Source organism: Carassius gibelio, chromosome B8 (genome assembly GCF_023724105.1).
Source record: "Carassius gibelio isolate Cgi1373 ecotype wild population from Czech Republic chromosome B8, carGib1.2-hapl.c, whole genome shotgun sequence".
Taxonomy (NCBI): domain Eukaryota; kingdom Metazoa; phylum Chordata; class Actinopteri; order Cypriniformes; family Cyprinidae; genus Carassius; species Carassius gibelio.
The window spans coordinates 5,268,359-5,283,882 of record NC_068403.1 but is presented as its reverse complement, the minus strand read 5'-3'; the positions used below and the strand labels follow the sequence as shown (position 1 = coordinate 5,283,882).

The 15,524-nt window shown below is 38.6% G+C and overlaps 1 protein-coding gene across 3 annotated transcripts; it reads left to right on the top strand.

The window, feature by feature from the left end:
- The first annotated feature begins 2,176 nt into the window (after nt 1–2,176).
- Nucleotides 2,177–14,613, top strand: mecp2 (methyl CpG binding protein 2). Of its 3 annotated transcripts, none has more exons than XM_052563908.1 (3): nt 2,177–2,302; nt 6,585–6,953; nt 8,300–14,613. In XM_052563908.1, the coding sequence occupies exons 1-3, from the start codon at nt 2,271–2,273 to the stop codon at nt 9,528–9,530; spliced, it is 1,632 nt and encodes a 543-aa protein (XP_052419868.1). In that variant the 5' UTR covers nt 2,177–2,270; the 3' UTR covers nt 9,531–14,613. The 3 variants fall into 3 exon arrangements, with proteins under 3 accessions (XP_052419868.1, XP_052419869.1, XP_052419867.1); XM_052563909.1 differs by having other exon boundaries at nt 2,193–2,828; XM_052563907.1 differs by having other exon boundaries at nt 2,202–2,302; nt 6,582–6,953.
- Nucleotides 14,614–15,524: the final 911 nt, after the last annotated feature.

The window sequence follows — 15,524 nt, the reverse complement described above, 5'->3', positions numbered from 1 at the left end:
ATCGACGTTGAATCAACGTCTGCTTGCGATCTGGATCGCGAACCACAAACTGATTCATATGATCCGCGAACTCGCTCCGAACTCCCAAACTGTCTCAAATGATTCGCGGACCCGCTCCGAACTTTCGAACTGATTCAAATGATCCGCGAACCCGCTTCGAACTCTCGAACTGATTCAAATGATCCGCGAAACCCGCTACGAACTCCCGAACTGATTCAAATGATTCGCGAACCCCAAACTGATTCAAATGATTCGCGAACCCGCTCCGAACTCTCGAACTGATTCAAATGATCCGCGAAGTCGCGAACCCGCTACGAACTCCCGAACTGATTCAAATGATTCGCGAACCCCAAACTGATTCAAATGATTCGCGAACCCACTCCGAACTCTCGAACTGATTCAAATGATCCGCGAACCCGCTCCGAACTCCCGAACTGATTCAAATGATTAGCGAACCCGAACTCCGACCACAGCTGCTGTGCTTCAAAAGCTCTTGCAGCAGCTCAACACTGGTTTTCTCTGAGGTGGTCGGATCTTATTTTTCTGGGTCTGAATTTGGGCTCCTGGGGTCTCAAAAAAGAAACATTCACTCCAAGGTGAATGCTATGACAACATGGATTTAGTGCTTCTCAAGAAATTGTAGCTGTCAGATTTATTCTGTTTTTGCTATTTCAGATGCGAGTGTTGTTGAATACCAAAGCAAGTGTTTTTTTTTTTTGATTGCAGGAGGACGGGAGACTAACATAAGCTCAGCTGAATGTAAGGAAACATTTTCAGGAACTCCAAACCACATACATACACATCTCACCACGTAAAATCTAATATGAACAATGGGACAATTATTTAAAATTCATTTTTCATGATAAAATTTGCATCAAATTCCCTTTAAGTGTTTTCCAAATTGATTTGCATTTGATGTTGATTCAGTTTTAAAGGTAATGGTCACATACATGTGCATATCTTTAAGTGTCTTGCTTTCTGCTAAGTCTGTGAATATACCACTTTTTCAGCTGTAGGCCTGTAAGTAAAGATGTCCCCTAATAGTACTCGCAGTTCCTCTTTTTCTTTCTTTTCATACCTCATTATCACATTCATGTGTCAAAAGAGGAAGTTGGAAAAAAAATTTAATTACAAACGTCAACCTTGCAAACATCACCACACAAAACTTGTTGATTGCTCACAGTTGGACCAAAGAAAATGTCAATGTCAATGGCAAGCAAAATTTGTAATTGAAGAAAGTTCAAATTGCCCAACATATGAATTTCACTGGCATAAAAAGAGCCTTATGCTTGCTTGCTTAGCATTGTGATTTAGATTAAAAAAAAAAGAAAAGAAAATCAGCATAAAAAATTTATTTAAAATATTCAGTATATTCAAACAATGTATAATTGCTGTATTTGTGTACTTTTTGCTTTTAAGTATTTGTACTTTTAAAACTTAAAAAATGAAAAAAAAAAAAAATGTGTGTGTGTTTTTTTTTACTTACATGTGACCCCCGGACCACAAACCCAGTCATAAGGGTCAGTTTTTGGAAACTGAAATGTATACATCATACAATAATGTATGGTTTGTCAGGATATGACAATATTAACTAGGCCTATTTGAAAAAATCTAAATATTAAGAAAATCGCCTTTAAAGCTGTCCAAATGAAGTTCTTAGCAATGCATTTCACTAATCAAAAATAAAGTTTTAATATATTTACAGTAGGAAATTTACAAAATATCTTATTGTAACATGATCTTTACTTAATATCCTAATGATTTTTGGCAAACAAGTAAAATCCAGGGTCACATAGGCAATGTGAATTAAATAAAACTGCAAACAGTCAATTTGAAAAGTCTTTTGTTCATTTACATGTTTGTTAAAAAAATATATATATTTTTATGGCACTCCTAGTCTCTAATATTTAATGTGTATATCTGTTTGAAAGGGGTTTTATCACAAGGCATTTTTTTAAGTAATTTTAAAACTTGCCATGGATTTATCCCAAAGAAACAGGACATTTTTGCAGATCGAAATAAAACAGTCAGGCACTATTATGCTGGTGTGCAATGCAGCTTTCCTCGCCCTGGACGTTGTTTCCCTCTCTGGTTATCCACTTCTCAGCTCTCGCGAGAACGGACGCGTTATCCCCTTTCCATTCCACCCCACCTCTCGCGAGATCTCGCGTCCGAAGGATGGTGTTGTGTAGAGGGAGTGGGAGAGGAGGGTGAGGGGTACTCACAAAGATGTTGCGTGATTTTTTGGAAATTTATTTATTTAAATAAAAATGGCCGCCGCAGAGAGCGGAGAGGAGAGACTGTAAGTGTGCATCGCATCCATTCCCGTTGTCACGGATTCCAATGTCAGGCGTCGCGAGCGGCGATGGCGTCGGTTTTGATCGTCGCTGTGATATTTTATCAGGCGGGCGCAGGCTGAGGGGGGAATGTTAGCTGCGCTAGCTTGCGAAAGGCGTTGAGAATACGTCACTCACATTTCTCCCGCTCTTTTTTCCACGATCAGCGGACACTTTGTGCGGCACGCTTTAATCCGGTGTCGTTTTCTGACTTGACTTCAAAAACTCTCCTGAAATCTGGAGCAAAGGGCTGCCTGGGGTTTTGGACGCACACATGTTTTGTTTTGCTGATAATCGCGCGAACATTAACGGCGCTCCTGTGTTGTTTAATTCCGAAGCGCGCGCTAGCTGTCAAAAACAGCATACTGAAGTAAGTTAGCTCGCCTGTGGCGCTGCAGGAAAAGGAAGGGGACCAAAATGAAATTTGCTCCAGATAGATCTGCCTGTCCTGTTGTGGAAAGGCTTGCCTGAGTGCTTAGAAATGAGGTTAATGTGCGTTTTAGTCCAGTGCAATGCTGTGTAGGTAGCTAGCTGTGCATCATCAGGTACCAAGTTTGCATATGCAAGCAAGTTGGCCAGTGTGCTATTTCTCTGCCTGATGTCACTGTTCGTGCGTCTTTGTTGTTATCGCTGCTCGTTTTGCCCCTACAGCATGCAAACCATGTAACTCCGGGTGCAAAACACAGCGTTGTGCTTCTTGCATCACTGGAATATAGATATTCAGTTTGCTTTAGCAACGCACAAGGCACTCCCATGTGAGAGCAGGCTGGTGATATTGTTGAGGTGACTTCCGGTAGCCAGCTAACAGATCTAGCAGCATCATATTTGTCTGTATGTGTGTGTGGTCGACCGCAGGGGGATTTGCACGAACTGAGTGACATGCAAGACACAATGCTTCATGTTTTCTGCGCACACTTGTGACAAGACAGGTCTCAGAGGCTCAACTTGCATCCTGTGCAACTTGTTCCTGTGTTGCATGCTCCATGAATTCATTGCAAGGGCAGGTACTGGCTAGATGAAACATTTTGTTTGCCAGCTGTGGAATATTTTATTGTTTTAACTCAAACAGGTTATTATTTTTAGCATTTATTATGAATTTCATTTGGTCACTGAAATGCTGTTTTGAAATGCACTGGATGTTTCTTTTTTACTCAGAAACTGCTAGTAGATTTTACCAAACGTTACAGAAAATGGCAAGTAAAACATTGCATTAAACATGAAATTTAAAACAAAACAAAAAACTGAAATTATTTTTTTTTTATTGTAAAACTTTCTCTAATAATCTTTATTTTCAAACTTTACAGTGGGGCAAATTTTCAACATAAGTCCAAATAAACTCTGTCATCATCTCCGTCTCTGATTTTCCGATGTTTTTCAGCCTTTCATTATGGTTTACGATGGTCCTTGATTGTCCAATATGGTATAATTGTTCATATCTGGTAATGTTTTAAAATAAATGTTGTCTAATGCACATATTCATTGATTTCCAGCTGAGGTTTATGGCCTTCGCTGCATCCTACTTAGTACTAAATTGAACAGTCAACATTCACGATTAAAACTTAATTATGACCAATACCAATTAGCTTTCATCATGGTTCTTTAATTGTATCGCCCCCAACAAAGTCGTGACTTACAGAAAACCTATGACGTGCTGGTGTTCATTTGTGTTCATCTCATAAATGGGTAGTTCATGCTTAAGGTCAGATCTATAAATTATTCCACGGCTTACAAACAGAATATCTCATCTACGCCAAATGATCCAGTATCTGCCCTAGCAATAATTTAATGGAGCATGCCACACATGATACAGTTGTAAATTTATACATTTGAATGCATAAGATTAATGTATGTAAATAAGGGAAATTGTATATAATAGGTCATGGAGACTGGACTTTTAATAACGTAATTGTCTTCAATTAATTTTCGGTGGTCCTACAGTGTGGCTCTTTTTACAAAATTGATGAAATGCAAATATTCCATGTAGTTTCTCATTTAATGTGCGGTCATAAATGTTGCATGCATAACATATATGCAAAATAAATTTTAAAAAGACACGTTGCAGGATGTGAACTTCCCAAAAAATGTTTTATGTCAGAACTGGTATATGTGTTCTGCTAAAGTGATGAACTGATGCAGCTTTTGCCTAAAATTAAACTTGTTAACAAAGTAATTGTTGAAATGCATATTCACGACACTTGCTCTTTAAAAGACATGAATCAAGAATTCAAGTGAATATCACTGAAAAGATAGCGCAGTCTGCAGATGTTTGTGTGGGTTTATTAGTTAAAAGCACTAGAAGTTGAGCCTTTTAAACTTATTTTAAGAGTGTTTTATTTAAAAGTCAAGTGGAAACCACTTTGGTTTTACTGTCATTGTGATCCTGACTGCGTGAAGGATTCTTTATCTCATGCTGTCAGTCCTCTTTTCATTTAAATCTTATTAAGAGTCGGCCGAACCTCAGGATAACTACTCATACCATGAAACGTTTCAATGCAGTTATTCTAAAAAAATGTGAACACTAAAACTGGTTGATTTTAAGCAAAACCGCCTTCAATTGTAAATGATGTTCATTGCAGAATATTTATATGGATTTAAGTAGTCTGAGACTTGATGATGTTATTTGCGATGCTTTTTGAGAGTGAGCGGTTTATTTCTCAACTATTTTGTTGCGATTTCAATTTCTATTTAAATGTTTTGGTGTGCTTCTCATTCTAGGATAATGGAAAGCATAGTTTTTCACTGGAAAGAAACCATTTTAAATTAAATAATTTGTATTAAGCAACTTTTAGTTTTCGCTGACTTCTACAGAAGCATATACAAATTAATCGCTTAACAGTCTTTGAGGTCTTGAAAGGTTTTTATGGTATTGTTTAAAATAAATCAAGTCCTCTTTGGTGATAATGGGATTTCTGCTTCTGGAACCAAACTGTTGCTATCTATGAAAGTTTTAAAACCTGTGAAATTGCATTGTGGGAAATGCTACTCCACATTGTAACTCACGGTTTATAGTGCAGATTAAATATTCTAGCATACTTCACATGCATACTAAGTGCAGCATGCATGTGTAGTCATAAATTGGTACCTTTATTTGCAATAAAGCAGGATAATATGCTCAAATTGAATACTGTCCAGTGAATGTTTGTTTTTAACCTGTGTGGTTACTCTTGTTGAAGTACTGAAACATGTCGCCAAACTATGTTTGCAAACTGTTAATCATTGTTAAAGTGAGTGTAACATAAAAGAACAAAGTAACTATTTGTTTCAGCTTTGTGTACCTTGTTAACTTTGTTGATGTGTTCATCGCTTGGGTTTGCCTTCTGAATTTCAACACTGTACTCTCATCAAAAGTGACAGCATTTGAGCTTAAAACATGTGGGATCTGTTACCGTCTCCACCCTGGTAGAGTAACTGTAAATGCTAAGAAAATCAAAAAAATGTGTCATTTAATTCAGTCTGGCTGTTTGTTGTTTTGTAAACTGAAAGTAGGCAAGTAGTTTTGTAAAAGACAACTGGAGAAAAAGTTCAAAATAAGTAGACAGCAAATCTCGCAGTTTTTCTTTGCTGTAGATACGGACTATATTTGTTTCATTGGGATCTGATGTTTTTATGGACAAAATATTGTGACCACCATGTGTTTACGATGACAAACACATGTTTTTAGAGTAATCTGCCATTTAAGTTTATGGCAGATTAAGTTGATCATTGTGTAAAAATGACAGAGTTTGCTGTCGCCCGTGAGGGACAAGCCACAGCCACAGACAAGCGGGGAATTCCTCTGTCCTCTGAAGACATAATGATTCAACCTCTACGTCAAGGTTCTGCTTGACACGGCTTCTTGACTACACCAAGGTGGTTTCCATGTGTCTGTAAGCAGAGTAGAAATCAAATCGAACTTGTTTCTCCTGAGGTTACGAAACAGACACATCCTAAAATCAGTTTTCACATGACACCTAAAGATGTTAAGATGCGAATTGCGTCAGTTTATTCGGTTAACAGTTTTATGCTAACATTTCAAATTCAGGCCACATCTTGCCTGCTCGTTGGGGTTATTTAATAGAGCTTGTGTGATCTGAAAGTGAGCATGCTTTGATGCCAAAATATTGCATTCATGATGGCAAATGTGCAAGCGCAGCACTTCTGTTCATTAAAAAAGACTTCATAGACATTTAGACAAGCGGTTGATTTGAATACGGACCAGTAAGACTCATCCTGTCTCAGTGTGCCACTTATTTCTTGTGTTGTCAGCAGAGGTGAGGAGAAGAATGAAGACCAGGAGGGCTCAAAAGACAAGACGCAGAAGCAGAAGAAAAACAAAAGGGAACGGCAAGATGTGGAAAAACTTGAGGCCACAGTGTCTGTTCCTCCACCCCCGCCCCTCCTTACGCAGGGGGATGTTGGACAACAGACGGAGGCAGGGAAGTCTGAACCCATTGACCCTGAAGTTGGAGCTGCTCTCAGCGCTCCAGAATCTTCCGCAGCAGCCAAGCAGCGGCGTTCCATCATTCGGGACAGAGGCCCACTGTATGACGACCCTTCACTGCCTCAAGGGTGGACGCGCAAGCTGAAACAGCGCAAGTCGGGGAGATCTGCTGGAAAATTTGATGTCTACCTGATCAAGTTAGTACAAGTTGCAGGAAGTGAGTGTTTTTTTGAGAGCGACTGAGATGATAGTCGTTTCGCAATGCTACGTCTAAATGACACACATGTTACAAATCAGTCATTATGAAAGTTAAATTATTGTGTTTGGAGAGTCTTTGAATTTTAATTAAAAGGGACGGCATCCTGCTGCGCAACAAAACTTAACCTGTTAACACTGGCCCTCATTTAATATGCTATAGTCATCATTGACATATATCATGGATTATTTATGTGAAACTTATATGTTATATACTTCTGTCTGTTACGTCAAAGCAAGCTTGTGGTGTTTTTGGTTGCTTGCCTACCAATTTAAATAATCTTTTATTCCTCACCATACTTATATTTAGTTTTTTAACATGTGAAATTGTTTCAGCCCATACAAAGTCAGTTTTATAGTGATGATTTGAGTAAGAAGCTTTCCCATTTTATTATCACTAAAGTCTTGAAGGTCTGTTAACACCGATAATGTTTTAATAATCATTCTTAATTTAAAAGAATGGCAGAGTCCACACCAGAGCTACAACTTGAACTTAATGATAACAGCACAGGGGATCAGTATAGTGGGAAAAATTTCCAAAATTATTTTTCTTCCTAGCTAATGAATGATAAAAACAAAGACAGCCAATCAGAATCCATTCTGCTTTGTAGAGCGCGAGCATTTAAAGTAGCAGATGAGCAGAACATTGTTGTGTGCTGGTGTGGATGCTAATATAGTTATCATTGTTTATATGAACAGCCTTTTAATCACAGATTCATGGCTGATTTGTCTAAGGTGGCATGTCACTTCCTGTGTAAGACGAGCTTGTGTAACAGGTCCCAGCAGCATTTGAAGCATGATATGACAAGTCAGTGGTTGTTCAATAAATATAAATTACAAGGATAGAGAGAGAGTTGTGCATTACACTGGTCTGGGTCACAGAGATTTGTGTTTTAGAGCCGAATGTGGATTGATTCAGATGATTTGTTGTATGGCTAAATAATTCTGTGTTATGAAGTGTATTGTTCTGCTGAACAATTTGACATAATGAATAGGGGTGCATGCTGTTCAACACTGTTTTTATTTCTTTGATTTAATTTTATTCTTATTAAAAGGTGCTTAATAAAAATAAATGTGTAATCAAAGAAAATATTTGTATTTGGAGTACGGGTTTGTGTTTCTTACTTCCCATAATGGATTTTCCCCTTTATTTCATTTTATTAAAGGGTGTTTAATGAGAAGTGGAAAAAAATTCTCATATTTGAATTAAAAATCCTAATTTAGTGCACATTAACTCTACAGTCATCAATTTTTATAATACAAAATATATTGTTTTTGTTTTTTTCAGCCCAGAAGGGAAAGCCTTCCGTTCCAAAGTGGAGCTCATGGCATACTTCCAAAAGGTGGGCGATACCACCACGGATCCTAATGACTTTGACTTCACAGTCACGGGCCGCGGGAGCCCCTCTCGCAGAGAAAAGAGACCGCCAAAGAAGCCTAAAGTGGTTAAACCCTCCGGTCGTGGGAGGGGTCGGCCAAAGGGCAGTGGCAAGGTACGACAGGCCACGGAAGGGGTGGCTGTAAAGCGTGTCATAGAAAAGAGTCCAGGAAAACTACTCGTAAAGATGCCCTTTGTGGCCCCCAAAACTGAACCAGGGGCTCCAGTGGGGCAAGCACCAGTTGCCAAAGTGCGCAGAGGCCGCAAACGGAAATCGGAACAGGAACCGGCAAGCACGCCCAAAAAACGTGGCCGCAAGCCAGCAGCTGCTACGCAATCGGCGGTGGGGATGGGCCCAGCCACCGCGTACGCCACTGCAGCCATCCTCACTGCTGAGGCCAAGAAAAAAGCTCAGAAGGAGTCTTCCGTAAAGCCTGTTCAGGAGAGGGCACTTCCCATCAAGAAACGCAAAACTCGAGAGACTTTAGAGGAGTTGGAAGGATCCACCGCTTCCACAACAGAGACGTTTGCACCAGGGATAGCAAAACGACTGACTGCATCAACGGTGACCCCGACAGGGGAGGAGGTAGAAACGGGACAGAAGTCTCACAAGCTTCCTAGCCGGAAGCACAAAGAGGCATCTACAGATCCGGGGAACGGCAGCAGCAGCAGCAGCGGGACGGCAACCAGCGGCAGTGGCAGCGGACCGAAGAGTCACAAGAAGAGAGATCATCGAGGGCAGCACTTTAAACACCACCACCATCATTACCACCACCAACACCACCATCTGCAGGCCATGCCGCCCTCCACCTACACTCCGCAGGCTCACCAGCTCTCCCTGGGTCACTCCACGCAAGGGGGGCCGCCTGCGACCATCGAAAACGAACCCCAGGACTTGAGCACCTCCAAGCCCAGAGCGGAGCATGTGGCCTGCAGGGAGGAAGCGAGAACTGATAGCTCCTCGAGCAGGGACGCTCAGAACACAAGCAAGATGGCCTCCTCTGACCTGAGAGGGCAGCAGATGACTGTGACGGGGGATGGCAAGGAGCTGAGAGACATTGTGCCTCCCTCCGCTGTTCCGAGGCCGAGCCGAGAGGAAACGGTCGAGTCCCGGACACCAGTGAGCGAGCCAGTGAGCTGACTGACTAAGTGACTGATTGACAGCGGCTTTGCGCGTGAGGCGGAGGCAGAGGCGGTCATGGCGAGACGAGTGATTTTTTTTGTTCTTTTTTACTGAGGAAAAAAAGAAAAAGTAGACAAAAATGTAAACGTACTTAAACAAAAGGCAGCTGTTGTGTCTCGTTCTCTCTGTGGGATGGACGCGGGGGCGATAATTCTCTTGCTTCCGATTGAATTCTCCGCTAAACCTTTTTCTTTATGGTTTCCTTTGATTTCCCACTATATCTTTGTATTAGTATATCTTAGCACTCACCTAAACCAGTTATTCCTTTGTCGGAGCTTGTAGGAAGTAGAAACACACTCAAGTGGTAATGGATGCACAAGTCACACGCCATAGTTGTCGTAAAGTGAAACTTTCCGATCAAAAATGCTCTCCAAAGTACTAAAATGCCTCATAGTCATGTCATCTCAACCCTAGCAAAAAGGTGACCAATCAGTGTGTTCTTCCTTTTGTGTCTAAAACGAATGGGCTAGTCTAATGGCAAGCTGGAGAAAACAGGGCCACATTTCCACCTTTTCCATTTGAGTCGGACGCAGCTGTTGCAGCATCCTCACCTTTGAAGTAAGACGCTAGCTTAACTCCGACAGAAAAGAACTTCCTAGTTGTGGGTTCGTGCCAAGCTGACCTGTGAAGATCAATTGAATTTGGAAGTAGTGTTTCCCGTGAGTTGTTGATATTTTAAGCGCAGATCTATTAATTATCAGAAGTTCAGTTAACCTAATCAACAGTTTCGGAGGTGAGTGAGAAAATGCGACTAGAGCGGAAAGCTCTATTATTTATTTTCTCTGGTGGGGAAGATAAAGCACAAATGTATTTGTTAGGGAATATTGAAAGCACAGTCCAGCGTAGCATCTTGAGTAGATGTCAACTCGCATAAAAGAATAGAACTAAAGGAGTTTGTTATGTTTACCTGCTTTTTTCCCATGAAGTACAATTTAAAGAGTGGCCTTGTGTTCTTGTGACAAATCCCTAAAAAAAAAAAAATGATGTAGCTTTTGGTTTTATTGTGTGTGTGGTTATAGACTAATGCCATAGAGCTGCTGTTCTAAAAATGATTTGGACGGGAGAGTTAATAGATGGCTATATTTATATAATGTCTTGTCAGGCTTTAGCTGTGTCAAATGCATGGGTTGCTGATGTTTGCGTGCTATTTATTACAGTACTCCGACGTTGTCTTTCTTGTACATAAAGCCAGGTTTAGCACTAAAGATGAGGGTTAAAGATTAAACATTTTGAATTATGAGTATTATGAAACATTACTTTGCAACAAATGAAAGAAAATCTTGCATTCAATGTAAAAGGCCATGCAATCAAGAATAGTTCTATTAGTTTTCTAAAGCCTACTTTTTCTAAATGACAGAGAACATTTGCAATCAGAAAGAAGAACACCTAATCATGAAGTTGTTAGAGATTGGACATGCTAAAGATGTCTAATTTGATTGTACCTTCGAGATGAAATGTTATTCTGAACCAAAACTGAGGAAGTTCTTCTTTGTTCATTATGTAATATTGATTAGGATTTTACAAAAACTTGACAGCACTTTTTCGGTTTCATTTTTGTTTCTTCTTCTAGATGAATTGCACCTTACATTTAAAGCACCTTCACAGAATCAAATATTGGAATAGTGAGAAACCTACCCATTTATTTGCATTATACATTTTTCTTGTTAGCTTTGCACAGACTTCTGTTTCATGTCCGGAGGTTGTAACTTTCTTCAGATGTGTGCTAGAATAGAATGCATGATCAGTGTCATTATAAAGAGCCATTCTTTTGTTTAGAATGGCTTTTTCTACAAAACAATACCCCATATTTACCAAATTGTTATGCATAAAGGCTACATTTCACTAATAATAGTGTTGGGTCAGGTCCGAGTCGAGTAGTCCTTAGTCAATTGAATATGAGTGGGAAACCGTTTTTATTGTCTTGTCATTTTAATTTTATGTGGTTACTTATTTTTATATAAAATGTTATACATGACGTGGATTCGACTGTACTCGTCAAAAAAAATCTGAAATGTCATAATCTGTGTCCAACCGAGCTCATTTATAAGTGTGAGTGGAAGTACCACATCTCTTTTTGTGGCCAGTAATGAGATGACAAAGGGAGTTATGTGACTCTTTGTGCTTGTCTCATCGAATAGAAATAAATCAAATAAAAAATATATATAAACATTAGACATATATAGATATAACATTAAATCCAAACCACACAATTTCAGTTATTATGTAGAAAACCAATAGTTACAGACCTCTGGGTCTGATGTTATCACAGATTTTAATTTTGTATTCTAGATATTGCAATTGCTGTTTTGATTGAGAGTTGCTGCTCCTTTTTTTTGCCCCCTCAAAGTATTGTGTTCTGTTTTGTTTGTGTATGAAATCTTATACATTTACGGTTATTGATGGATATGCATCGTCACTGACATAAATGGTGAAAAAAATATGTACGACTAAACCTTAATCAGTCATAACACTCAGCACTTGTTAAATCTTTTTGTCTGGTACTTCATCTAGAGTAGGGTGTTGTTTTTGATGCTCTCATTTAGGGGTTCAGATTAGAAAGAGAACTTACCAGCCTTTTTTTTTCTTCTCCCAAGTGTGTTTTAGAGTAGACTTGTTATCTGGAATCTTAAATATATATATTTTTTGTCACTAAATGTGTAGATTAAATTACGATCGACAATCACGAGGAACATTGCATATTTATTTTCCCCCTCAAGTCTTGTTAAGATTGAAAGCGTCTCCATTCTCTTCCTCCAGCCTCCCGCTCTCTCGACCCTCACGGGGAAGAGGCACAGAGAATAAAAGAGCGTTTCCGCTCCGAACAAGGGCTATGTAATCATTTCAAGTAGTCAAAAGCAGATGAAGGAAATGGATTTTTAAGTCAGAGGAACGCAAGGTCTGGTCCTCGCTGCAAAGACAAACCCAGTTAATTGCTTGAGGTCAAACTGGAGACTTTTAAGTGTTAAAGTCAAACACCACCGGCTCACCCTCTGTCCTCAGCAGAGTCTGAGCGCTCACTCAACTGGCGGCTGACGTTGTGACCTATCTGCGGTGAACGTCTCCCTGGTCGGACTAAACTCGGGTGGGAGATCGGAGGTAGACGAATGGGTTCCTCGGCGAGCACATTTCTCGGTTACAGGTTCTGAACAGTAGCGAAACCTCCAGACATGAATTGAAGTTACGACTCACAAGCTGCATCAGTCTGGCTGAAACAGAAAGGGTAGTGCCTTTATTTTGGGAGACTTATTAAGGTGGTAGAAGTGACCTTTGATTCTAAAGAAACCCCTTTATCCCAATGAAGCAACGTGGAAGGTGAATTTACTCAAATGCTTAGATTTTACTTGGTATTTTTAAATAGGTAGAATGTGCACTGGTGTGTGTGTTGTAACTAGGGTTTCATTGTTGTTCATTTTTCTTTTTTCCCATCAGCTGGCCGATTGCGTCCACCTAGAAATGATGTATTGTAAAGAACTTCTTGCCTTTTGTAGCCCACTGACAAAAATGGAGCCCTACAAATGGGTAAAGACAGAATAAGAAGATTACTTTTATTATTTATATATGTTGGTTTTTGTTTTATTTCCTTATTTGTTTGGGTTATTTGTGCCTCTGGCAGTGAAATATGCTTTGGAATGTCCTTGTGTCCCTGTAGCCAAAAATACATGCTATGTACGTGAACATGTATCAGTATGCATGATTGCCATTAGAAGATAGGACATTGCTTGCCCTTTACTATTATATATAATGATGAGCTGAGCCCAAACACACCAACCGAATCCGAAGGGTTTAACGAGGTATAAAATACTGAATGTGTTCTGTTTAATGAAGGTTGTGCACTTCAGTCTGTTTAATATGAACAGATTTGTTTCATTAACTAATGGTAGCCGAGTTTGGACTTCAAATGCCATTCCTTGTAGTGGCTAAAGTAATTTGTAGATTTCTGTCTTAGATTTATTTTTATTAGTACTAATTTTTTTTATTATTATTATTTTTCAATTATAAATCCAACTTTGGAAATAGAGTGTTTTATCTTCATAGCAATAGTATGATAATATACCCAGCAGATCGGATATTAGTTTTCTCCTTTAGTATGTTTCTGATTTGTGTAACGGTAGGACTGAAGTAAACGAAATTTACCCTTACGAATAAAATACAGCACTTTGAATCGTGCAAGGAGGATCATTTCAAGTCAAATGAAACAGAAGTTAAACTATAAGAAATAGATTCCAGTTCCACCGTGGTAGAAAGTTCATGGTCTATTTAACATAGTCTTGTGCCTTGAAGTTTCAGTAATAGACTTTATCTTTATACTGTAGTATACTGTTTTTATTCCAAGTCCTGTGTTTGCCTCTTGTTGGTATTCAGTGCTTTGGATGTATTAAGGATTTATAGAGATCAAGAATATGTTTGCCTTGCTTTATTTTCTTAATTGAGAAAAAAAGAAGAAAAAAAAAAGCATAACATTAGGGAGATGTACTTGGGCAATATTGACAATGTAAAAAGCTATAGGATTTTTTTTTGTTTTTTCATCCCTGATATGTTGAATGTTTCACAAATTATTAAGTAATGTGTGTTTGTTGGGAAATATTCTCCATGTTAACATGACCATAAAAAAAAAAAAAAAACTTGGCCTCAAATATAATCTTCCAATCACATTACATTTTAAGACACACAAAACTTCAGCCTTGACCGGAAGGACAATGAGTCTAAGATCTGCACTTTATAAAGTATGTTTCCCGGCAGGACACCCATTCATTCTTTGTATGTATTTTTTACCTTTGTCAAAGCTGTTTTGTTTTCATGTTATTTTTTTTATTTAGTTTTAAATAAAAGGGATGGGTAGTATGCATCTAAAAAAAAAATTTATTTTAACCAAACAATCCTACAGACTATGTGTCAGTGGTTATTCACCATCTGCCAAGCTAAGTCCTTGCCTTCCTGAAAGTGAAAAGTATAGTTTGTGTCTACTTTTATAGTACTGTGTTACTGTATCATTTGTTTGCTGTATGTAACAGATACACAATAGTAAACAACATTTACCTGCTCTCTGTCTAAAACATTTATTTGACCCGCATCACAAACAAAACCATGCCAGCGATGTTTCCTTGTTGCGAAATTACTCTCTTTATTCATCTTCAGGGTTTTATCTTTAATTTAATAATGTTAGAAAAAACATAAAACAAGCAAAAGTACTGATGGCTGTAATCTGGAAAGCAAAATCAACGTTTCAGTTTCTCCTGGAGTTTTTCTCCGAGGGTTTTGCAGTTGGACCTGAATTAAAACAATGCCTCTTGCCAATATTTAATATTAAGTTCATATAGTAATCTCAAATGTTTTGACACAAATTAAACTCATGACTTTCTCAAACAAAAAAATAAAATAAATATTTTGTAATGCATACATTTGTCTGGCATATTGCATCACTTAAAATATTTGAGCAAATGCCTCAAAATGCAAAAACTCCACTTAATATAAGGACTGGGAAGTAAAATCAACGTTTCAGTTTCTCTTGGAGTTTTTCTTGGAGGTTTTGCAGTTGGACTTAGTTGGAATTAAAACAATGCATCTTGCCAATATTTTACATTAAGTTCATATAGTAATTTTTGTGTTTTGACAGTTATCCAACTCATGTCTTTCTCAGAAATAAAAAATAAAAAATGTATAATACATAAATGTTTCTATCACATCGCATAACTTAAACATTTTAAGCAAATGCCTCAAAATGCAAAAACTGCACTTAATATCATGACAGTGAAATTTACTCTATTACTAAATGTGGAAAAAAGGAAATGGAAGATTTGAGTAAGACGTGTTGGAGAAGGAATTCACGAACTCAACTTCTATTGAGAAGGTGACGTGTATGAATATTTATAAACGTAATGTAGATGTCAACTTCTAACGTGAGGAAGAGGGCGGTGATCTGGATCGATTGCGTAATCGGCTGCTCATGAATAT

Coding starts and splice junctions, on each gene's coding strand:
- mecp2 (XM_052563907.1), top strand. CDS start 2,271: ATGGCCGCCGCAGAGAGCGGAGAGGAGAGACT. Junction 2,303..6,581: donor GAGAGCGGAGAGGAGAGACT/GTAAGTGTGCAT, acceptor TTGTGTTGTCAG/CAGAGGTGAGGAGAAGAATG. Junction 6,954..8,299: donor TTTGATGTCTACCTGATCAA/GTTAGTACAAGT, acceptor TGTTTTTTTCAG/CCCAGAAGGGAAAGCCTTCC.